Below are 25,594 nucleotides of genomic sequence, written 5' to 3'. Positions count from 1 at the left end.
ATGTAAATATGTTGGCTTCACAGCTGACAACTGCAGTGGAGGTAGCCTGTGAGTATCCTGTGAGTATGCAGGAAGGCATGCTCCAGTACAGAGCCCTGGTGAAAGGAGTGCTGACACTCCAAGTTCCTGTGGTCTCACTGCCTTCTGCTTCCCCCCATACTGCCTCACAGAGGCAAGGAGGGATGTGAAAGAGTGGGTGTGCCTCTGCCCTCTGCTTCCTGCCACGAGTCAGCTTATGGGCTTCCTCCTGTGGCACAAAACCTACACCAGCAAAGCTGGCATCAGGAGAAGAAATATATATACACACACACACAATATTTTTCTCCATATAGTTTTCTCATCCTCATCAAGCTCCAAGCTACTGTGATCCCTAAAATGTAGTTTTTAGCCCAGAGCTATGGGTTCTCTGATTGGAAAAGTAAGATTGTGCAGCAGAATGTCAATTCCAATAAAGTATACATTTCATAGTATAAAGACTAATACAATCTAGAGTTCAGTGGGTGTGTCTGTGCATCACAGAAAAAACACTTATGAAAATAAATCCTAAGTTTTTGCATCTGAGAAGTAGGGCAGCAAGGTATAACCAGACCAGACAATAAAAGAGAAGGCTTTCCCTTTTTCTCAAAAATGATCACAAATTTCTCTTGGAAAGGTCATAAATAAAAAACTGATAATGGAATTAATAACTTTGTCCTTTTAATCTCTTTAAAGATCTAGAACTCAGCTAGTTGAACTTCACTTTCCAATTTCATACACCTCCCATCTTCTACAAATTAGTTTTAATGTTGATGTTATAATTACTTTTGAATCACATCATCATTACATATAAATTTCTTTGATTGCACTCTTTTGCCACTCATGTTTAGGAACTTCTGCACCAACTTCCTATGAGTTCTTTTGCCCTTCAACTGAAGCACATTACTATTACTATCCTCAAAAGAAAGGTGGTACTTCTAAATATAGAAACCTAATTTAGATTCTGCTGTGACAACTAGGGGTCCACTTCTTTCTCCATACAATGATGAGGTATTTATTGCTGAAGACCATTGATAATGTTACTCAGGTCATCATTTAGCTTGAAGGCAGACAAAAAGTTCCCAGTATGGGGGTTTCTTCTATTATTCAAACTACTATTAGAGCCACTTAGTGCAAAGCTTCTTTATTTCTGCTGGAATAGAGTCAAACCTGTGGATGTATTTTTCCTTACCCCGTTTCTTTTCAGGACTAGTAATCTTACAGGGAAAGTCAGGTATAATTCAGTTTTAGAGAAATCTAGAGAGTTTCAGAGGCTGAATAATGACTGAGAGAGAGAGAAATGAAGCATTTCTCTGCAGGTATGCCAGAATGATTTTGTCATACAAGAAGGTAGTTCTAAAAGTAAAATAACTGTGCTTCTTTCTCAAAATGTTCTTAGCTTTCATATTCATTGGAAAACATCAGACTTACTTCATTTTTCTGTACCAGAACAAGTTGGGGGATGGGGATGTGGGGTGGCAGGGTGCAGGAAAGGTTGTGTTTTTTGCTTTTTATAGGCCAAATGGCTACGTGATTCACAGCTGGGATTTTTGACCAGAAATGGGTCATTTATTTTATAGATTCTCCTGAAGTAATTCAATGTGCAGTGTTATAGCACTGTGCAATTGTGGGGGGGAGGAAGGAAATGTCCTAGAGATTTAGTGCTTCCTCTATTGTCTAGCTCTATTTGTGAGCCTTGGTCTGAAATAGTTCTCTTTCAGAGAAAAAGAAAACCTGTCAGTGAGAGTTACTCTTCTGTTCCCTCAGTACCTGGCTTATGTTAAGCTTGGTCTTGTTACTTTGGTGTTGAGGAAGAGAGTAAAGTTCTTAAAAATATTTACAGGTATGAAACTATAAAGACTAAAGTGACGCTTTGTTTTTAAGCTGCCATCCATTGCTTATGTCTTTAAGCTCAACTTGAGGATATCTTGAATAGAAGTAACCCTCCCCAACTTTTGAATATTTCTAGATTTGATTTATTGATAGTTTTGTGTCAGTTATGCCTGGCTAGTTGGGCCAAAAAAAGTAATTTAATTTAAATTGTAAATTGAAATACTGTTACAAAAAATTGAACACGAGCAGGAGAATTATTTAAAATAATAATTACTGCACTAAGCTGAAAGGCAAAAATAAAGGACAGTGTTCTCATCCTCACATACTGTAGTGTCTTGCAAGTGGCAAAAAATATTCAGAAGTGTCACAGGCCAGGAAAGAGAGGAAGGTGTTGAGCAGAACAGTGTATGAGGAGAGTGCCTGGATGATTTCTGCTTTGACACTGTTTGTGAGCAGGTAATATTTGTAGAAATAAAATGCCCTCCTTCCAGTCAGTTTGGTGTGGGGGGAGCCCTGAAGGATACCTGTTTTAAATGATGGAGAGAAGGGAGTGAGGTGGAGAGAAGCTTAATCCCTCTTAGCACTCAAGTATTTTACAGAGTGCTGTTTTCCACATCAGTTGGCTGGCTGGTTTTGTGGCCCAGGTACAAAAGAAGCAGCAAGTTGTCTCTGTAAAAAACCAGAGGAATGTTGCCTGGGGTTTCTAGGTGTGTTTCCAGCTTCCAAGGGGGATGTGTGGTGGTAGTACACAGAGCTTTCTGTTCTTGTTAATCCACTGCCAGCTGTTTTGTGTGTTCATTCCTTCTCACCCACCTGGGTGGTTCTTTCCCTGCCCCTGTGCCTTCTCCTCTGCTTTTGTCTCCCTTTTTCTTTAGTGCTGGGTGCCAGCAGTGGGGAGCTCCTTTTGTTCTGATCTCTAAGGCCACAACCCTCAGTAATCAGGAAAGTGATTGTCAGGAATGGAAACAGCGCCTTGCTTGCAAGCATTTCTCAGTCAGACATCTGTGAACTCTTATTTTTTTTAAGGCTGCTAACTGTGCCAAATTTGGGTAGACTTCCATGGGAATAACCAAAGCAGACATCTTTGACACATCCAGTTTGTTCTAAAGCACTGAGCTTATAGCAGAGGTCAGCAAAGCCAGCACAGCACCCTCTCCTGAGGCGTTGGGAAGCAAATCTTGTTTCTTGAGGACCTGTGACAAGTGTTTGATTTGAATGTAATTTATGGACATTTGAACTTGAGTATGAGACTGGTTCCTGCTGCTACCCACAGCTGATCTAAGTGAAGGGCTGAAATTCCTTTAGACAGGGGTTTCAAAAGTCAAGCAGCTGGTAAGTAGTTGCTGTGAGTATATCAAGGGAGTTCAGTGTGTGTCCTTTTTAAAGGCAGGGACTCGAAACAAAGGAGAGTTATAATCAAGGGAATGGTGGAGGAAACCTGAAAAATGGCAGATTTAATATAGGTAACTAAATATAGTATGCATGAAATTACTAATACAGTTCAAAAGTGAAGAGGAAAAAAAAGCCAGAAAAGCAGGGAGGCTCAAGATGCAATTGGTAATGAGGCTGGAACTTAAGCCAGATCCAAGAATTAAGGGAAGCCTGAGGAACTGCAGATTCCTTGGTGGGACTTTTGATGTTGCTGAATGGGAAGATAAGGAGGAATGAGAAAGCTGAGAAAGATCCTGAAGGGATTTGAGTGGGAGTGGGAAGGAAGGACTCCATCGTTAGCCTCCATGATAGGGTAAATGACATTAAATTTTCTCCTGTGGTGGATTACAGACGTGCACACCATCCTGGAGAAGGCAGAGGAGATGCTCTGACAATCCTAAGTGGAAGTATGGTACTTGGTGGAGACAGCACTGACGAGATAACTCAGAGAGAGGCTCCAGTCCCAGGTTCCTAGAAAAACTGCCTTTGGAGAAGGTGGCTGGTGCAATGGCTGGGAACCTCAGTGTAAGGAAAAGCTTTGGCCAGCAATGCAACCTCCACTCAGACCTCAGTTTTTAGGAGAGAGCTGTGGGGTAAACCTTGTTTCTCTCTTGGCATATGGCAACGTGCCAGAGGGTAAAAGACTAGTACCAATTGAGAAGGTAAAGAGTTCCAAGATTAAGGAAAATGACAGGCAGACATTGCAGCTAGGGAAAAGTTTCCACTGGACGATGGTATGGGATTACTAGGAAATATCTGAAATGTTGAGAGCCTGGACAACAAAATGGGGAAATCTTAGCTTCTCATAGAGGTCAGGATATAAAACATCCAAGTATCAGAAGGTTGGCAGCATGCTCTTACTAACTGGACTAGATGTGTTTCAAAGGCTTTGTGCTGTTCAGAAATAACTGAACAAAAGCAAAAGCTGTACAGTAGTAATTACATAGTAGACTAGAAAAAAAGGCTTTGGTGTAAAAAGGGCAGACTGAAATCAGTTTGGCTGAAAATCACTTTGGAAAAAGATGACAGAAGGAGCAAAGAATCTGTGTTAGCCCCAGGGTTAGACGCAAATAGGGGTAGGGATCTTTGTATGCAGTGTTGTTAGATAAATACTGTCTTATATCAGGTGGTTTACTTTCCCAGGTGGAGATAAGAGAAGTGATAGGGCCAAGGTACTCCTGGATTGGATTGCTGGCAAGTTCCTTCCTCAAACTAGTCACTGAACCAACAGGAAGAAAGTTACTTTAGCCTTCACTTTGAAAAGCAATGAGGATATGCTAGAAAATAATTTTGGATTGAGTATTCAGTTTCCCTTTATGCTTTATCATCTGCTGAAAGAGCTGGCTTCTCTCTCTCTGCCCTGTGTAGCTCATCTGAGCAGTCACACAGCCAAGGCACGAGTCACATCAGCAAGGTGACTCCGGTGGGAATGAGTCAGAAGGGGCTGAGCTCTGATGGAGCAGGCCCCAGAGAGCTGAGCATCAGCCTGGGGCTGGTTCTGATGGAGCAGGCCCCAGAGAGCTGAGCCTCTGCCTGGGGCTGGTTCTGATGGAGCAGGCCCCAGAGAGCTGAGCCTGTGCCTGGGGCTGGTTCTGATGGACCAGACCCCCAGAGAGCTGAGCCTGTGCCTGGGGCTGGTTCTGATGGACTGGGCCCCCAGAGAGCTGAGCCTGTGCCTGGGGCTGGTTCTGATGGAGCAGGCCCCAGAGAGCTGAGCCTGTGCCTGGGGCTGGTTCTGATGGAGCAGGCCCCAGAGAGCTGAGCATCAGCCTGGGGCTGGTTCTGATGGACCAGGCCCCCAGAGAGCTGAGCCTGTGCCTGGGGCTGGTTCTGATGGAGCAGGCCCCAGAGAGCTGAGCCTGTGCCTGGGGCTGGTTCTGATGGAGCAGGCCCCAGAGAGCTGAGCATCAGCCTGGGGCTGGTTCTGATGGACCAGGCCCCCAGAGAGCTGAGCCTGTGCTTGGGGCTGGTTCTGATGGAGCAGGCCCCAGAGAGCTGAGCATCAGCCTGGGGCTGGTTCTGATGGAGCAGGCCCCAGAGAGCTGAGCCTGTGCCTGGGGCTGGTTCTGATGGACCGGGCCCCCAGAGAGCTGAGCCTGTGCTTGGGGCTGGTTCTGATGGAGCAGGCCCCAGAGAGCTGAGCATCAGCCTGGGGCTGGTTCTGATGGAGCAGGCCCCAGAGAGCTGAGCATCAGCCTGGGGCTGGTTCTGATGGAGCAGGCCCCAGAGAGCTGAGCCTGTGCCTGGGGCTGGTTCTGATGGAGCAGGCCCCAGAGAGCTGAGCCTGTGCTTGGGGCTGGTTCTGATGGAGCAGGCCCCAGAGAGCTGAGCCTGTGCCTGGGGCTGGTTCTGATGGACCAGACCCCCAGAGAGCTGAGCCTGTGCCTGGGACTGCTGAGGCAGCTGAGCATTCCAGTCAGTGGCACCTTACGGTTCAGCAGATGAAGAGGAATGAAAAATTGCACCCTCAGTCATCATTCAGTTTGATTCCGTTTGAAATATGGGAAAAAAAAAAATAGAGAAGTTGGTTTGGAAATCTAAGGTTTGACTCTTAGGGGCAAATTTAAATAAGCAAAACTGGTCACAGGTGTAAGGAGCCTCAGGACTCAATTTGTGGAACTTAGAGATATGTAAAGCATGCCTGGAAACTGAATCCTCAGCAAAGTGTTATCCTGGTCTGTAGTTCAAAATGGATGAATAGTCAGCCTGAGAATATATAGCATGGCTAATGCAGGAATCCTGCAAGCAGTGGGGTGGGGGAAAGGCAGGGGTGGAAGAGGACAGGACAACTTAATTCAGGTTTGTTTCTAAAAATTAAACTTGATCCTGCAAATGATGTGAGAGCAAATGAAAATAAGGTTTTGTATGGGGAGAAGGATAGAGAATAACCATAATATAGAAATAAACCTTTAAATTTTTTTGGCTTAATATTCAGTAAGGATAATGATAAATTAAGAAAAATATTAGATGTATGAGAATAACAGAATGGAAATTGCTACAGTCAGAGGGAACTTAAGGATTGGAAAATACTCGGAGGCCCAGAGAAATTTTCATCTCTTAATTAGGGAAAAATTAGTGTTGATTGTAACTATTTTAGTTAATTTTTCCTTCAGGGTGATACCAGTCATTGGAGAAAACAGTGCCAACATGAAGAGGGAGAAAGGAAGAATTAGGCAAGCAATGAAAAGCCTGTCAGTCTATCCTCACAATATGTAAAACTTTGGAAGGCATTTGAGAGATTTAAAAAAATTAACTACAATATATCTACTTTAGAGAGTGAATGTTACTGACCCTATACTTGTCTTTGGGGAGAATGAATCTTCAAGGCAAGGAAGGCCATTCTATGGCATTCAGGTCAAGCACGATCTGCCAGGACCTTTCCTAAGGTCTGCAGGTAAATACTGCTGCCAGGGAGCCAGGTCTTGGGACTCTTTTTGCAGGGCAGCCCTCCCAGGAACAATGGTGTGCTGCTGTTGAGAGAAGCCATGAAGTAGGTGATGTTGGACAGAGAGGTACACGGCATAAAAAAAGCAGCCTTAAATATATATTATTAATTTGGCTGTGTGTTTCTAAATGCTGTTTTATTTGGGAGAGGTAAGTGAGTCGGCAGATACTCTAGAATTGTATGACTGAAAAAGACCTTGAGATCATCTAATCTAAATTAAGGCAGTTAAAACTTGTTGTGTCTGCTGTAGAGATTAAGAAATTATTCCTTGCAGCATCCTGTTTTCATAACTGGAGGCACACCCAGCTGTTTTCCCCTCCCAGTCTCTTCAGTCTGTATTCATCTATGGTATTTTCCAAAACTATGTTCATTTTATTGTCCATACCTATCTTGAAGAGCAATATCCAGAACTCTGCTCACTTTATAGTACTATAACTGAGGCTTTATGAATGCTGAACACAGGTTGTACAAACATTCATATATCCCTGTATTGTGTTTATATTTTTACAGCATGATACTGTTAACTCAGTCCATAAACTGAACCTGACCTCTCTTTTTCTATGGAATTCTTCCTTAGCCACTCAGTACTTTTGCTGTTGACTTCTGCCTGCCAACGTGCAGTGTTTTGCAGGTCATCTTTTTTCTCAGACCACTTGTCCAGTTTTCCTTTTTGCCCACTAATATAATTTGCAGTCCCATCAAGCTGGTGCTTGACAATTTAATAAATGTAGTCTCTGTTCCATGATCTGGGTCATGAATAAATATAGTGAGTAAGACCAGACCCAGTGTAGGTGACTTTGGGAACTGCATTCTACAAACATATTTTGCATATTTTGACAGGTAGTTAGTGATGATTTCTGAATGTTTGGAGGTTGTTTTTTTTGTTTTGTTTATTCTTTCTTTTTTCTTGGTATGCCTCTACATTGGTTTCATTTGTGTCTAATGTGTTTAGCTTGCACACATGAGTATCATAGGAGGCAGTGTCAGGATACAGATCTGCTTTTCAAGCCTGCTCTTCCATTTGGCAAGGAAATTTGCTTTGACATTTTTGATTTAATGCTGCCTTTTACTCCTGGTCTTGTATTCTTTAAAGTCTTCACAAATAGATTGATTATAGCTACTGTTTGTTTCCTCCCTCTGCCCTTAGTCCTGGTCTGCTCTTACCATCAGCACCTTGAAATGCAATATCATGGACCCACCTGAATAAAAACGTTGGTTGGCTTTCTTGTGAGGCAAGAAAATTTAATTAATATGATTCATCTAGACTTTTGTAATGCATTCCACAGCATGTCAAGCAATGAACAATCAGAGGAAGATTGGGATTAGCAGAGTGAACAGTGAATTAGGTAGGAATGAGTTTATAAGATGTTGCCCATGTGGTATTGAAACAGGTGGAGTGTTGTGGTGAAATAGTTTTATCTGCCAGTAGTTGTTAGCACATTTTGGGAATGACTCGCTTCGTGTTTTTACTAAAATGTTTGGACTAATTGATTAAATTTTATTAAAGCACTAGATGGTGCAGAATAGGAGAAGGCCATAACACAGAGAATGAGAGTTTTTTATGCAACTAAAATGGAATATCCTTGAGAAACAAAGTAATAAAAATGGAACAAAACGGCACTGCATAAAGCAGAAAGTGATGGATTTAGGAGCAGATGGCAAATGCAGACGAGAGCTTATCCAGCAGAAGCACTGGCAAGGAGAAGGTTGGAGCCTTCTGGCCAGCCAGGGGAGGGCTGTGAAGGGCTGACCGCAGGTGTGACTCTGGGATGTGCGAGAACAGAGCACGCCTGTGTCCCCCTGGAGCTGCCCCTGAGGGCCCTTTCACACCCACAGACATCATTCTGCTCACAAAGCTCATCTGAAGCCAAACAGGATGCAGGGGAGGACCATGAGGATAACCAGAGCGTAGAATGCAATCTAACATGAGAGACTGCATGGAAGTAGAAAATGTGGGTTAGTAACACTGCCATGGATGCTAGTATGGGAGCAATGAGGGAATGCAATCACTGCTATAAATAGATCTTGGAAATAAATACTGTATATATTATACAAATGGATCCAGAAGATCCCAAATTCACAATACTGACCTGAGACATAACTGGGGAAAAATGCAGAATACATTGCTTATTTCTAAAGTACCAGTAAGTTTGAACTTGGAGAAACATTTCATATTCAGTAGAAAACTTCTGAGTGAGACATGTTTGTGTGACCTTTCAGAGACCCTAGAGAAAGGAGATGAACAAGATCTGGATCATTTTGATTTTATCTTTAAACTCACAGCTGTCACAGTTTGAAGATAAGTGAATTTATAAAAAGCGGAAAACTTGTTATCTCGGAGAGAAATACTTTGAACACCATCTGTCCTGTGTTTTCCTGAACGGAATAAAAAGTGTTTGTCCATCAAGGTTGCTACTGGACAAGCATGTAGGGCAGATGTGAGAATCTAAAAATAACACTGGGGGGGGGAGGAGAATCCATTATGATATCTAGGTTATTTTCTAATTTGTTTACTAGATAGACTGATGGTGTTTCAACATTATTTCAGCATTATCCCAATGCTGGGATATATTGACTAAAACCCTGTCTATTCCATCAGACTTTTTATTATCAAATGTAAACTTTTAACCTCACCTTCTTAGTGGCTTATGCTTATAAGGGTTGGTTGGGTTTTTTTTTATTTCAGAAGTTCTCCCAAGCCTTTAATGCTGTAGATTTAGGAATCAAACCAGTGTATTAGCAAGTGTATCTGTGTAGGAGGTCTGACAGAATTACAGTATGATTATAAAATAATCATAGCAGGAGAAAATACTGTTTAAAATGGTTAAAATGCATTTCTGTGTAGTCTCACACTTGATTGTTTCTGTTCCTTTCTCACACAGGTGAGGAGAACAGTCTGGTGTTTTTATTGGAGGAGTATATATTAGCACGTTGTCTCAGTAAGATGGAGCTTTTTCATAAAGATAATTAAAACACAATGCACCACTGTTGCTCAGTACTTAAGTCTTAGTGTTTGGAAATATGAAAATACTGCTTTTAAGATAGCATTATGGGTAAAGAGTACAATGTTTAGAATATAAAAAAGATATATTGCAAAACACATACCAATGTTCCAGTCTGACCTTACTCCCAGCAAGCTGGGGCTAGGAGCAAAGAGGCACTGAATCCAAAATGAGTAATTCTCTCCCTCCATGAATGGCCTTTCCCTATTATGGGAATCCATAGACAGTCAGATAGAATGCCTGAAGAAATAGCAAATAGGGTTCCTGCTTTTCTGGAGACAGTGGAAGTAGAAGAGGAGGAAGGAGTAGAATTTGCAGCCTTTTAACTATTCAGCAACACCCCTGGACCACGCTCTTCCTCCCCAGTTCAGAGTATGTTGTAGATTGAATTTGCTTATTCTACAGCTCTTACGGTGTCTGACAGTGAAATGCACTGCTATCAGTGAAAGGGAGTAAATGTAAACCTGGAGGAGTGGCCTTGAAGAGTCTTCTGCTTCTCAGAAACTGAATCCAAATTTGTGTACAACAGTTTTACTCACATGATAACATGAAGTAGGTATTTTTCCTCTTTCAGGTTCTACGATGTGTTCTTTCAAAATACTGCTCTCTGTTCTTGATATTTTTTAAGTATTTTTCTTCACTTTCTGTATGTTTTTGAGGCTTTTGTTATAGCAAATAGCTCCAAACAGGAGCTCCTCTTGAACGTGTCCAGCTCTGTTTCAAGAGCCAGTTCCACTCCCCATAGAGACTTAAGTGTGTTGTCCCAGCCTGCTGCTCAGGTGACCACTTTATAGCAGGGTGTCAAGAATACATTGCATGCCCTGGGTGTGGCGTCAGGCATACAGGGAGCATTTGATGTCACAGGAGTCCTGTGGGGCCACAGGAATGGAAAACAGCAGCATGGCTGCATGCTCACCACTGCCCTAAGAGGGGAAGTGACGCCTGCAGTGGCTCCCTCAGAACCGCACCCTGCTTCGCCTCCCGTGGAGCAGTGGCTGGTGTCCAGGAGGTGTCCCTGCACTGAAGGGGCTGCCAGCAGCCTGAGCAATCAGTTCAGTGGGAAGCTCAGCTTTCTGTGGCGAGGATGCTCCCAAGTTGTTTTGGTGAAGAGCAAGTAGAAAAATGCAAAATAAAACACAGTCCATTTAAAAGACAGGAAGATGACTAAGCTGGTGAATAAGATGCTCTAGACAAAGGACAGGGAGTGGCAGGGCAGAGGAACTGAAAAAACCAGCAGAATTGGGGAAAAAACCAGTGCTCTGGAAATCCAAGTTAACAAATATGTAGGGGATAAGATAGAAAAAGGTATTTAGGTTCTGGGGAGTAGGAACAGAAAGGGACCATACGAAAGCTAGATCTGGGTGACTCAGGAAGCAAGATGAACTTCTGAGAGGCAGGTGGGAATGTAATCTGAGAGGAACAGGAAATAGTAGGAGGGTGAAAAGTGGACTCCTGATCCGTAATGGACTTTAGTTAGTGGGAAGAATGAGAGGGACACAACAGTGCCTCTGAATCAGAAGGGCAGAAATTCACTGCATGTTTAGAAGCCTGAAGCCGATTTTCTTAATAAGGTTCTTTTTCTGGAGGTGAGGCTGGAAAGAGGCCAGGTAAATGAATGTTGCATCCAGTAAGTTATAGGGGAAAAGGATGCAAGAACATTGTGAATGTTGCTGATAGGGTTGGAAGAAGAAAGTAAAGCCAAGAAATGAGTTGGACAGAGTTTGGCATCACTGTGATGGAAGCAAGAAGGTTGAAAAAGCATGAATACTGCAAAACATGGATGGCACCCAAGTTAAAAAGGGTTTGATGAATATTGCAGACGGAGTGTGGGTAAGAACATTATGAACTTGATGCTGTTGTGCTTTATGAACTTGAAGCTGTTGTTCTTGCTTTGCGGAAGACAGAATTTGTCCCAAGGTTAAAGAATGTTATGGCACATTACCACAACACTTGACAACTCACATGAGAGTCCAGAATTCCCTTGTCCAATGAGTTGTACAAGCACAGAATGAAAAAGGTTCCTTTCTGCACAGAGTTAAAATCTGAGAGTGAGTCAAGGGCAGATGACACACAGAGACAGGAGGTGGGAAATGGAAGGCATTGCTTATGAGGGAAGATGAGGCTTCCATCAAGCAGTGCCCAAGCCATTGTCAAGGTTTCAGAGGTCAATACAGCAGGCAGAGTTTTAAGGAGAAAATGGAAAGATGTCAGTGAATCAGCTTTGCTAGTGTTGCCAGTAAATTGTTCCTGAAATCCGTACACGAGCGATAGCAGGATTGGAAGATGCTGTGTCGGAAAGTGCGGTGTGATGTGATCTGATGTGGTGGGGCTGCCGGGGAAGGAGTGCAGAGAGTGGGCTGGGAGTGTTCGTGACAGCATTTCGCATGGTCTGAACATGTGTGCATTAAGGCCAGAATGAAATGCACAGTGAATATAGGCTGGTGCTCTTAACTATGGGGATGGGTAAAAAAATGTGTTTTATGAGCTTTGTTAGAAAGACCTGCACCCAGAAGTGAGAGAGAGCAGGTCAAACATAAGGTGACGTGCATGTGACTCAATCTGAGTGAGTGGCAACGGTCCCAACATTTTTGCTCAATTAATGAGGGAAGGGGGCTTAGGAAAACACAAGTCTTTTACAGTGATGTTAGGCTTAAAATGAGACATCCACAAAATGATGCCTGAAGGACTGCTCAATATTTTGTATTTGAACATAAATCTGGAGTTAGAGCACTGTCCAGAAAATGAGAAAACTCATACAATGTTATTGACTACAATGATGATGATTTTTTTTTAAGACTGTGCATCTGGTTTTTCTTTTACCACAATTATTGGTCTCCTGTTGCAGCAGGGACAGTGATTCAGCCACAGATATAGCACCAGATCACTAACAGGGCTTTTTCCCAGAGTTGTGTTTACAGTACTGGTATGATGAAGTGGATGGGTATGAAGTAATGGGGAAAATTGCACAGTCATGTTGATGCATGCAGCATTAAACCCCATGATGCCTGCCCAGGGAAGGACAAAATTGGTTTTAAAGGTTGATTGAAAACATTAGAAAGATAGAAACCATATTTTAAATTGGATTAATTTGAAATATACTGTAAAATCAGCACTGATCTGGACTGTATTAACTGTAGGGCTGCATGTGTTCCTTCATGTACACTCTTGTCCTCATCTTCTCCATTTTGAAAAACTACTAAAGATAGTCTGGTGAAGTTTTTGCATGTCTGATTTGCCCACCTCAATAACCAAAAAAAGAAGAGTTAAATGAAGAATTTGCCAAATGAACTGGCACCTGAATGCCAGTTACTGCATCTCACGTGTTGCAATTCCAGTAGAAATGATTGTTTCACACACATTAATTTCTCCTTTGGACTTTGGCTTCTGCACTTAAGTACAGGGTCTGAACTCGATGGGTTACCCAAATGCAAAATGAGAAAGTTCATTTCTCCACTCTCCAACAGGAGGCTGACCGTAGCTCTGCCCCTTACACTGCATTATTTCTGCAGGAAATATCTGCAGGACTATCACTATGAAACAGTTCTGCTTGCTAAGCAAATGCGGAACAGCACAGACAGGAAGGAGAGAAGTAGAAAAAAATGCTAATTTAAATGCTGAAGACAGATTTAACTAACCTTCATTTGTTTTAAAGTTTAAATATTTACTCGTTTGCAATATTTGCATGCGCTCTTCCTGGCCCGCAGCGCTGCGCACGTGGGTTTCTGTGGCGCGGGGTGAGGAGCTCGGTGTGCAGTTCAGGGGGCTCGCTGCCTGCACGGAACGAAAGGAGGTCAGAGCAGAATGCCTGCTCCGTGTGTGCTGTGGCTTCAGCCGTGCGGCATTCCCGGTGGCCGAGCCTCGCACCGGGGCGGTGGCAGCGGGCCCGGGCGCTGGCTGCCGGCCAGCCCGCAAGTGCGAGGGCTGCAGCTGCCACCGGCCCTGCCCGCCCCGCCGAAAAACCTGCCAGGCTCCTGCAGGGGAAAAAGAGCAGCGCAACCCGGCGTGCCTTCCGCCGCAAAGCAAACAAAAAACAAACTGAAAAGCTCCGCCGAGGACGGCAAAGCCATCCGCCACCTGGGATTTTTCATGCAGTCGCTAAAAATACAAAACCTGCAGCACTGCTGTCCTCACATGCGTGGCCTGAGCCTGGGCTGTGCTGCAGCGCACCGGGGAAGTTCCAACTGCGACTTTAGGAAGGGAATGTTTGCGTTTTTCCGTTGATTTTCATGATTATCTGTAGTTCTAGCGATTATCTGCAAAATAGGGCACGCTGTGTTACCAGTAATACATGTATCCTGTGGCAGTGAGCCAAGGCAGTAATTGAAGGTCAGGGATTGTTTGTCGAGTGCAGTTCAGTGTGCTGCCTGATTCCATAGGGGACTGGCAGTGCCAAAGAACAAAGGCAGCTCTGTTCTGCAAGCTTATAGTATGGCTTGTTTGACAGAGTTCAGGCCCAATTGTGAGAAGAAGCAAACAGAAGTGGAAAACAGTGCTAAAATAATGTGACTACTAAATAAGCCTTTTTAAAATGTAGTAGTTTGTAAATGTCAAAACCAGGCTTGGATAGAGACTAATTTTTAAAATTCTTATTTAAAAATTGGTTAGTACCTTTACACAGGAAATCTGTGTTTTGTTAAGAACATACACATATATATTGTAGTAAATTTTGTAAGTAGTAATGATATAAATGTCACTTTATGTTGCCTTAGTTTACTTAGCATTAACAATTGTACCAGTGGCAACTTCATAGGTTGTTTTTTTTTACTTCCAAAAAGTGTTTTACCACTTAGTGGATTTTTCCTGAGGATGTCTTTAAGTGAAACTCTTGGAAATAGAGTTGCTCAGTTAGTATTCCACGCATAGCTGGTGCAACTTAAGAATTTTTAGCAAAATCCCTCTGTGGTAGTAATGAATTGGTGGTGCTGGGCTGGGTATTAATATTCTTTGTTACTAAGTTGCAAACTATTAATAAAGCCTTGTCCAAACAGGCAAGCTTGCGTGTCCTCCAGACCATCTTGTGATTTGTATTTTAATAGTGTGTGTCTTGGATATTGTTAAGGATTGCCCGTTTTGACAGTTAACCTGCGTACCACACAGCTACCACAGCACCATTAGTTCAAGAGCAGCATGAACTGTGTTGTGATCTGTAATAGGCATTTTCCATTTGTTTGCCTTTCCTGAAACAGCTATTAGGTGTCTGGGTTCTTAAGAGAAATGGTAAAACAAAACCTATAGTTGTATGTGAAAGGTGGGAATCTGGTGGTGGAAGTAGTATGTCTTTGGGATGCTCAGTACTTCTTAAAGGTGATCTAAGATGTGCTTTAAAAGTTAAGATGAAGATCATACAAGTACAGAATTAAGTTTCGAAAAAAATACTTTGTTTATTGATTACTTGGCAAAGTCTGGTGAAGTTTTATTTTTTAGAGGTGATAAGGCCTCTGAAGGACCAAGTCTGTGCAAGACTGTCCTGCTCACTTAACAAGTGGCTCTGTTGCTGTTGGGTGACAGATAACAAGGCACAGTTCTGCTCTAAAGGGGAACAGCAGTGCAAACGGCAGCCTCAGACCTGCAGTAAGGTTGCATTTTAGTGTTTGCTACTGCGTGACCTCTCTCAGCTGTGGTGAAAGTGACTGAGGTGTTATTGCCTGCTATCCAGTGAGAGGTGGTCTGGAGAAAAAGGAAGTGAAAGGAAATCAGGTCAGAATGGTGTGACCAAGATGTTTAATTTTTTCTCTGGAGATAGGGCAGTGCAGCCCCATCATGGCATGGATGGGACAGGAGGTGTGTTTTGGGGGAACCAAGGGCGTTAGTGAGCCGTGTTCTGCTGGTGGGGAGCCCTGAGTGGATCTGAGAGGGGCTGTGGCGTGGGCGCAGAAACCAGAGGAGCAACTGTCCGGTCTGGGTGGTCAGGAATAGATGGAGGCTGCTCAAGGCTCTGCTGCCTCCCCGCAGCCTTGCTGCCTTATAAGGCTGCTCAGCTGCCTTGAGCCAGCCAGGATGGAAGACCACTTAAAAAGGAAAATCAATACAATAAAGTGCCTCTGCTAGTGTCCTTTCCAAGCAAAATCCAGGAGTCTTGCAGTTACGTGGTTTGAGCATAGGCCGGGTAGCGTACAAATGCCGTGTATAAGTAGCCTGGTTCCTGCCCTTGTGTGCATGCAGTGTCACAAGCTGTTATGGAAGAAAGCCAGTTTGTTGGAGAAAAGCCTGGGGTGGGTAGAGAGCCTTCCAGTTCAACTTTAATGTTTAGCTGTACCTAAAGTGTTTTATTTCAGAGCTCAGTATGTTATAGCATTCCAGTACACCTTTAAGCTTACATCATTTGGAATAATTCAGGATGAGAACAGAGATGTAGTCATGCATTGATTTCCCATTATTCTCAGATTTTCTTGGCAAATGACACGCCTTGTATTTCTTCCATGAAGTGAAAAATGTACAGCTGTTTATGTTTAAAGAGTTTGGGGAAAACAAATGTCTCTATCGCAACCTCCCTTGAGATTACTTTTTTCTTACCAGCTATGTTTGTGTATGTGAGCTAAGCTCAAGGAGTGTATTACAGGTGGTTTTGCTAAATTTCTCTCTGGAAACCATCTTCTCATTACAAAGTGTCCCCTGAACCTTTTCCCCCTGGACTATTCAGTTGAAGTTGCCATGTGAACTGTAAACAAGAAGTTAGTGACATTAACTTGTGTTGGAAAGTGTGAAAACACGTGTTTATTTGGGGTTTTTTTTAGGGGGGGGGCATCTGGAAGAAAATACGTTGTCTATTAAAAATGGTAGAATTGTGCTCGTAAAGCGTTCCGCCAGTTCCCGGGCTGTGAGTCCCCGCTGAGCACTGCGTGCTGCTGCTGAAACTTTGGGTCTGGCGGCGCAGGGGGCGCGGGGCCGCCCACCGCCCTCTGCTCCGGCTGCTCCTGGACCCAGACCAGGCCCTGAGCTCATGCCTGACCCGCCCTTCCTTTTTATTACTTTTTTTTTTTCCTTCGGTTGAATGTGGACGAGCTGCAGCCCTCGCCTGCTGTTTTTCCAAAGCCCACCCGCGGGAGGGAATGGAGAACAGCTTTCCAAGGCCGGGCTCGGCTTCGCGGGGGGAGGAAGCGCCGAGGCTCTAAACGCCCTTCGAGGCTGTGGCGCGGAGCAGCGGCGACAGGAGGCTCCCGGCCCCCGGTGCCTCGGCCGCGCTGCCCAGCAGCGCCACACGTGTCCCGGGACTCCGCCCCCGCGGGACGTGGCCGCGGGCCGCGCCTGCCGAGCGCCACCTCTTCCCGCGGCGTGCTCTGCTCGCCCGCCGCTCCCCTCGGTGCTTCCCCGCCTGGCTCCTCCCGCCCCGGCTCCGCGCACTGCGCGCCCGCCCTTATGTAAGCGGCGGCATCGGCAGCGCGCTATGACCCAGCGGCGGGGACGCGCCGGGGCCTCCGCAGAGCGCACAGCTGCGCGATAGTCCGCGCCAGCCCCACAAAGGGCGGGCGGTGAGTCCTCCTCCTCCTCTTCTCCCTCCCCGCCGCCTCCTCCTCCGGCCCGGCAGTCTCCGCCCCCGGCGCGGCCGCCCGGCCCGACCCGGAAGCGGCGCGGCGAGAACCATTTTCCTTGTGAGTTCAAAGGCGGAGGCGGGCGCGGAGGTCCCGCGGGCTGGGCCGGCGGACGAGGTGCGGTGTCGGCCGAGGGGCGGGGGGAGGGGGACGATCCACCGCTGCGGTTCGGGGGGGCGGGGAGCGCCCCCCGGGATGCGAACCCGCGCGGACGCTTTAACTTTGCGAGGGGCGCCTTTGTTTGCCCTCCGAGGCCGCTGAGGCGGAACGGGCCGCGCCCCCGGCCCGCGGGGCTGCGGCGGCCCCGAGCCCCGCTCCGCGCTGTCCCCGCGGAGCGCGGAGCGGTGCACGTGACGGACGGGCTCCCGCGGGGGCGCGCGCGGCGCGGCACGCGGCCGGCGGCGGCGGCTTTGTGCGCGGCCCGGCGGGGACCGGAGCGCGGCGACCCCGGGACAGCGCGAGTGAGTACCGGGCACGGCCTGCGCCCCTCGGGGAACGGGACAACGGGAGGTCAGAAAAAACCCGAGGTTTTGCGGGGTTTTGATTCCTCTCCTCGGTTAAGTTTCTGCCGTTAAGGCGGGTGCGGGTGCGGGAGCGGGAGCGGCAGGACTCGGTGGCGGCCGTTAACGGCGCGGACCCCGCCGTTGGAACAGCCGTGGGCGCCGTGGTGTGCCCGGCCGTGCGGCACCTCCGGCGGGCAGCGGGCCCGCCTGGCGCTGCCTTCTCCCCGCTCCCGACGGGCACTTCCTCCTGCTCCCCCCGGCCGAGGTCTGCGGGAGTTCCGCCCGGAGTAACGCCTTGGCTGGAAACGGGCGCTTCCGTAGGGATTGCAGGCGGGGAAGTCCGCGAATGAGGAAACCCCGTGCTCGATTTTAACGTCAGATCTGCTTTACTGGTTGTCCGCTCTTTTCCACTCGGTAATTCTGCCTTTGAGTACAAACCATGGCAACAAACAGGCGTTGGAAGAGAGCTACAGCTATTTTGAATGATTAAGTGTCATAATGAGAAGGTGCCGGTGTTTGCGCTATTGCAGACTAAACAGCAAGGCTAGAGAACAATATGTGGAAAAGTTCACTGGATAGCACATAAAAATGGATTTAAATGATCTTTTCCATTTTTGTGCTTTAAAGAGGAAGAAGTATGGAATGTAGACGTTTTAGTGTAAGAATAGCTTTCTAAATTACATCATTAACTCTTTAAAGTCGGTTTGGTTTACGGCATAAATTTCTCTAGAAAGATTTTTAAAAAGGGGTCACTGTGGTCCGTGTGCATAGTAGGATGTGCCTTTGTGGCGTGGGGAGCTGGCCTGAGGCACAGTGCCCAGCTAAGCAGGCGGTGAGCTGCAGGCAGCTGAGGCAGTGCTACGTGCGGGATGAGCCGGCAGCAGCTGCGAGCTCAGCTGTAACCCGAGCATTTGCTGCATTGAGCCTTGTGGGTGTCACAGCCTGGCAGCGCCTGGCCTGCAGCAGTCGAGGCGCGGCGGCTCCTGGAGCCCTGGCCAGCGCCAGGGAACTGCCTGCTCTCATGCTGGAGGCAATTACCACCGCTCCAGCTGCTGAGCTGCACTAGCAGAGGTAAAAATGCACTGTGTGCTTGCCCGCTGCTGCTTCCCCGGGAAAGTGGGTCCTGTAATTGCTGTGGGGGTTTTGGAAAGATAAATAAAGAGATGACTTGTGTTATTGGGCATTAGAAAAGGCAGTCGCTGAATAATCTGCTGTATTGGTATTTGGTGAATGCTGTTGAATAGTTTTGTGATTGTTTGCTGTGAAGTGATGATAATTTATGTCTTCTAAAAAATTATTTGAATTTCCAGAAAGTCCAGAATCCAGTTCTCAGACTCAGTGCTGTGCCAGCTGCCTCTTGTAGGCAGGTTATTTCTGGCATGAGCTGGGGTAGAATCATGGTGAGGGGGCAGATTAAGAAATGCACTTTATTCTTTATTCAGCATCAGGGAACTTGCTAGCAAAACAGCCAGTGTGTGTGTGTGTGTGTTCATGGAGCTCCCTTTGGCTAAGAAGGGAAATCTGGTGCAGAAAAAAGTGGGATTCTTTTTTTTTTTTTTTTTTTTTTCAAGCAGTCAGTTAGAATAGTGGTAAAGCCAGATATCACTTAAAAGTGAATGCTTGAGTCCTTTGCTTCGTTGTATCATTGGGGAATTGGGTTAACATATAAAACTTCCTTTTACAAGCTGCAGGTTTGAAAGGGAGATTTTAATTTACAGAGGTTCCGTTTTTCTTGGTTTCCGCCAGTATGCTTGGTTGTTCTTAAAGTTGTCCTCCACTGAGGGAATGGAAAGAGGGAGTATCTGCAAGGACCTTGTCCTCTGAAAATCTGCAAGGAGCTCATTGGACCTTCTTCTGTCTATTTTCATGTCATTACATGCCTCACATGCTTACCTCTAATAGCTGACTCTTGCCTGCTGTGTTCTTAGTCTGGTTTTCTTTGTGCGTGTGTGATATGTAGTGTGAAATTCAGTTATGTCTTCCATTTAAAATGTTTCAAATCCCTAACCTGTCCCAGGTTGGGTGTCTCCTTGGTGGCCTGCCTATCTCTGGAACTGATGGAGTCTGGACTTTGCTTTTCCAAGAAGGCGTTTACTTAAGGGTGGCGTTTTGTTGTTCTTTGATAGTGGGAATGTTTTTTAATAGTGTCTGAAAAATCTCAAGTTCTAAGCAGCTATCCACATAGGAGGAAGTGTGTGACATGGCATGGTTTTGGTTATTTATTTACATGTTTTTCTTCTGTGCTTGTAGGATAGCCTGCATCCTCCACATGAGTATTTTGGGGGCGTTGACCTGTCTAGAGGCATAGATCTATGAAAGTAAGAGAGAAGGCATTACGTTTCTCTTCTCAGAATAATCTCACAGATCTATATTTGGAACTACTTCTTTTAATACCAGTAGGAAGATAAACCAGTGGCTCACATGTACTTTAATCTGTAGTGTTGTCTGAATCCTGAATGATAACTACAAGCCACATTCCACACGGTTTCGTTTCAGCTAATGATGTGGTATGTCCTGTTGTTTGTAGTCGGAAACTCATTTCTTGACCTGAATAATAGCTCAGAAAGTTAGAAAGAAGGCAGTGTGGAAAAAGTAGAACAGTGTGAGGGAAGACATGGGGGCAGACTAAGAGGTGAGAGACTACAACATTGGGTTTTTCAAAGAAAAGTTTGTCTGCTTGTTGAGTTTACACACTCAACACTTGGCAATTTCATGATGTGAACTCCACCCTCTTAACCATTAGCAATACAAGATCCATTATAGGAAAGTGATGCAAGAGCAAAGGTCCATTCTTAGCTGTTAGAGGTTAAATAATTATTTACTATTTGGACTCTGTAGTTGGAATTTTATCATATATTTTTGCTTCTCCAGCCCTTTCATCTAGTTACCTATTGTAGAGATGGCTGCCTGGTGGAGAGCTTTGCTTTTTTTCCTTCCTTGTCTGAGAAAGAGTAGCAGCTGAAGTGAAACCTTAATTAAATGGAAACAAGAATGCTGTGCATTCAGTCAGAGCATTTGTGGAGTTTGATAGATTTATTAGAAAGTATAATGTATCTCCCATGAAGTATTCTCTCATTTGTTTAGTAAGTGCCAAAGCTGAAGCTCCAGAGACACTTGGGTTATATTTAGCCTAATCGCGAGGCAACACCTTTGAAAGTAGGTAATGAAGCCTGATAAAACCTTGAGTGCTCTCTTACTAGCTGCCTGCAGACTGGCTGGGGGCAGGTCACCGGCTCTGCTGCTGCCCTGCTTAGTGGCTTTTGTCAGGTTATGGGATTGCTCTGTGCCTCAGTTTCTCCATCTGTAAATAGGTCGCTGTGATCCTGCGCTCCCCTTGTGAATACCTGGGGTCTGTTGCCGCAGGATGTTGCATGTGAGCTGTGATAGCAGTGTTGTACAGATGTTGGTGTAGCATTTGCACAGGGCTCCGTGTAGTTTGACCTGCCCTTGTTTCTCCTCTTTGTCTTTTTCTCCAGCACTTTAAATTTAGAATCGGTCTCAGAGGGCTTTTTTCTTTTCCTGTTTTCCCTCGTTATTATTTTTTTGTCCTGTAAAATCATTTTCAACTTTCCTCTTATTTTTTTTCTGTCCCTCCATGTTTTTTCCCCTTGCATCCTGCATGTTCTTTCTGCCAGTCATTTCTTTTGTTCCCCGAGGTCTTCCTCTCGCTGTTCCTGCCTGTCCTCAGAGCAGCGTTTCTGTCCCTCCATCCGCTGGGATTTCCTTTTCACCTGACTCATCCCCAGTAGGTGCATCCCCGCTCAGTCACGCTCTCCGTGTGTTCCAGGAAACGCGGCCAGCAGGGAGGGGACCGCCGCTTGTCCCCCTGGGGAGCGCCACTGGAGTCATGGCGCCCTCCCTGCTGCATCCTGCTGTGCCTGCATGAGGGCAGGGGGGTCGGGCAAGGACTGTGCGAGCCTCTGATCTCCCGTCTCGGCGTGGCTTTTGCAGCAGAGCCGGGAGATTTCTTGCTGCTCCAGCAGCGAGGGTGGCCAGCGCCTTGTCGCCTTCCCAGCACAGGGGGTGATCCGGGGGCTCCCGGCCCTGCTGCGCGGTGCCGTGCCCGGTGCCGGGAGCTCGGGAGGCGCTGTGCTCGAGCAGCCGGTGCTGCAGGGAGGAGCGGCTGCGGGGGCGGCGGGAGCACAGTCAGAACAGTTCAGAGATGGGCAGGGAAATGAGCTGGTTGACTTGAGGCAAGGTGAACGATTTCAGAACAGGAAGGGGGGGGGAGGGATTTCTCTGCAGTCTGATTCCACTTGAGCTGTCCTTAGTATAATCACTGCTGTGCTAGCTGGTCCTGCAGGCAGGGAGAGAGGATCTGCGGGCTGAGCTGTGTGTTTAGGGTGGAATGGTGCTGCTGTACCTTGAGCTTCTGTGGTAAACAATCTTGCTCAAGCATAGTGAGGGAAAGAAAGGATGGTGTAGTTCTCTTTTCTAGCTGGTTTTCCACCAGCGACAGAAAGGAAGAAAATGAACACAAAATCCTCCTTTCTTGTATAACTAATTACTGTTATTCTGTTTTAGCCTATTTTCATGGAAGAATACATCAGTATTTATACAGTTTTTTCAGTTGCCTAATTTTCTCTTTTTTCCTTGATAGACCTTCAAGCCCTTGGTTGGAAAAAGTGTATACAATTCAATTACTGCAGTAGAATTCCTTGTGGACAAACAGCTGGATTTCATAACTGAAGATAGTGCCTTTCAGCCCTATCAGGTAAGACATTTGACTAGTGTATAAGTACTATCCATTTAACTTATTTAAAAGCCATGATTTTACTATTGTTTAAGCGTATTTTATGTTCAAGTTCTGTGTTACAGGAACAGTTTCCCTATTGGTTATTGGCAGAGATTGTTCCTTGTTTTGTTAAAGATTATATTGGGTACTATATGTGTTTCTAGTTAATCTGATCATGTCAAGGAGTACTGTGCCACAAATATTGCTGTAGCACCTTGAGTTAAAATACCTGACCCATTTAAAGGTTAACCAGTACCATTAATTGCAGAGCAGATAGAAGACAGTATCCCTTCTGAAGCTTTCATTTCCAGGTCTTTGCACAATTACAGTGATGTTCCACTTACAGATTTTTGGTTCACTTGGAAAATGAACAGCAGAAAATGTTAGTTTCTTAAAAAATAAACACTTTCCTTACTGATGATTTTAAGCCTGCTAAAATTTCCAGTATCCTTGATTTTAATGCTTTTCCATTAATTAGAAACACATTAATATATTAATGTGCGTGTATTTAAAGAACAAGAGAATTAGTGATTTCCCCCCCTTGCTGCTTCAGAAGAAGGTCTAGAAATCTCTTCTATGACAAATAGAAAAATACTTGATACTTCAACTTGTGCTGAACTGATTGCAATTACAATAGCCATAAATTCTTCCTTATGGCTTGGATGGTACACTGTGGTGATAAAATATATCTTATTTTATCTTACTTTAGAAGAAATAGTACTTAGAGGCTTGGAATAACAGATGGCCCTGAATAAATGCTGTGTAATTTTGTCCTGACACCCCTTCTTCCCTCCTGCTTCACCAAGATGGTTTTTTTTTCCCAGTGCTAAATACTGAGCTTGAAAAAGAGAGTGGCTGAGAGAGAATCCTAGGGAAAGGAGAGGGAGGTTCAGTTCATGGCAGGGCTGGTGCTTTTGTGTGTCTGTGGTAGGGAAGCCAAACGAGTTGAACATTTCTCATCAGGGTGAGGTTACATGTTATGACTCGAGCTGCTAGAACAGCTTGGCTCTGCCGCAGACAGCAGTTCCCACTATCAGACCCCACGCTAGCGCCTTCCGTCCTCCAAACCAGCACAGCCTTGATTTGTGAGCACGGGAGGGGGGACACGGCGCGGGGGAGAAGCCTGGGATGCTGATGAGCTGAGCTGGATTAGCCCAGGGTGCATCCAGTGCTGTGGCTTCCTCCACGGAGGGGGTCAGGATGACGCAACAGAGTGGGATATCCTCCTTTGGCAGCAGCGACCTCTTAAATCAGCTGAGCCATGAAGTGTAAATTCGCCCTCGGAGTCCAGCCGCAATCTTCCAGATTCATTTTACAAAGCAAATACTGGTGCTAGTGCCTGTCCTTCGCCTGAAATCTGTCAAGATCATGTGTCTGATAATGCTCATTCCAGTAACAGTGATCAATCTCCTTTTGGCAGTGGATCATTTCTGATCTGAACAAAGCAAACTGAACATAGAGGACTGCCTTTTGTTAAACAGTGCTGCTGCCAGGCAGTGACATAGCGATGTTCTATGCATTTTAGGCCCTTCAAAGAATATTAACTGATAGAGCATTGGACTTGGAAGCACCTTGATTTGGGAAGGTGCAGGTTGAAGGTGTCATTTTTTAAATATGTCATATGAGCAGCTGGTTTCCTATTCTCTTGATGGATAATACTGAAATTAGCAGTATTCACGACTTCACTTCTCAAAGAGATCTTCACTGAAAACTGCTACAGAGCAGTAGCTTGTCAAAAATAGTTCCAGAGATAAGCTTGCTCTCCCTTAACTGTTGGCCACTCTTTTTGACACGTGGAGGGCAATTCTGTATTAGATCGGGCAGTTTCCTCCTCTCATGGAGCAAATACTTACCTATGGAAACCTGAGATGGAGGCTGTTGGTGTGTATCCACCATGAGTACTTTGGTGACAAGATAGTTCAAATTGTTTATTTAACATTACAAGAAATTGGCTGATGAGATTCCTCTAAGTACTATGCACCCAGAATTTTCAATTTAACTGGATATTGCTTGGATGTTGAGTGTAGTAGCATAAAACAGCATTGTGCTCATTGATGAATAGTGCAAAGATTTCTTTATTTGAATGATTATAAAAAGCTTGAGAAATGTTTTTCATAGGAATGTCTCTTTGCAGGGCTAGCAATATCTCGGTGCCAAGTTTTATAAGTTAATTGTACAGATAAGAGCTTTAGTGAATGATAATGTCTTCAAGAACACAGAAACTATATGTACTAACAGTATGTTAGACAGAAATATTACCTTTATTACTGAGACTTGTTTTCTGCTCAAAGATACTTGAAGTGGGAGGATCGTTTCTATTCCTTTTGTGTGGTGTTTTTTGTTAATGTTGGAAATCACATTCCTAGCCATTAGCCACTTAATGTAAGGTAGTTTGTACTTGTTTGTTTTTTCTGAAACACCTCCCTTTTCTATGCCATAATACCAGGTCCTAGATAAATCTTCAGTAAACTTCTTGTTACTATCTACTTTGAAAAAAAGTGGCATTTTTGCTCCCTTGTTTAGTCTGGGATAGCATTGATCTGCTTGTGGGCAGAACACAGAACTGAGGAATCATTCTTTGCAGGGATGAGTTAACTTTAAGTCTTCTGAAACGTGTTCAGTTTTTTGTTTAAGCTCTCATGGCTGCACATTTTCAATATGAAGTCCTTAGAGACCATGGTGACCTAAACACTTTTTTATTGCATTTTGCTGTTAGTGCCTAAAATTCCAGTATCTTCTTGCCAAAACAAACAAAGTTTGAATTTGTGTGGGAAGACTCCATTTCATTTAAGAAACAATTCTTAACTACTGACTAATTTTTCCCATCGTTTCATAGACTCATAATACTGGTAATGGGCAGCAGACGAGTATTTGGTACAAATTCTGCTCACATCAGCTCTGACCAAGAAACAGTGGTGTTTCACATGAGTGTTGGGCCAAAAGGCTTCATGAATAAGGTGCTGCTGTCCAGTGTAGAGGTGACAACTGCTCAAAGCAAAGAAAACAGCACACTTGGCATCCTTTCAGACTTGGCAGGAAAAACAAAGTTTGAGTAGGCAAAGAACTAAATTACTGTCGTTACCAGAAGTGGTTCTTCCAGA

General features: G+C 45.0%; 1 protein-coding gene across 5 annotated transcripts in view; it reads left to right on the top strand.

Annotated features, from left to right (window-relative positions):
- JMJD1C (jumonji domain containing 1C) overlaps positions 1 to 25,594 on the top strand; it is a 158,865-nt gene that overhangs the window by 78,878 nt on the left and 54,393 nt on the right. For 2 of the 5 annotated variants that reach the window (XM_063406124.1, XM_063406126.1), the window contains one exon: positions 22,359 to 22,472. In XM_063406124.1, coding sequence (XP_063262194.1) covers positions 22,359 to 22,472 — 114 coding nt within the window. Of the gene's footprint in view, positions 1 to 17,247; positions 17,373 to 17,569; positions 17,717 to 22,358; positions 22,473 to 25,594 lie in introns of those variants that run through there. The other 3 variants (XM_063406127.1, XM_063406128.1, XM_063406125.1) reach the window with 3 other exon arrangements.

Source organism: Prinia subflava, chromosome 9 (assembly GCF_021018805.1).
Source record: "Prinia subflava isolate CZ2003 ecotype Zambia chromosome 9, Cam_Psub_1.2, whole genome shotgun sequence".
Lineage (NCBI taxonomy): Eukaryota > Metazoa > Chordata > Aves > Passeriformes > Cisticolidae > Prinia > Prinia subflava.
Note: the sequence above shows the minus strand (reverse complement) of the source record. Positions and strands in the feature narration are given on the sequence as shown.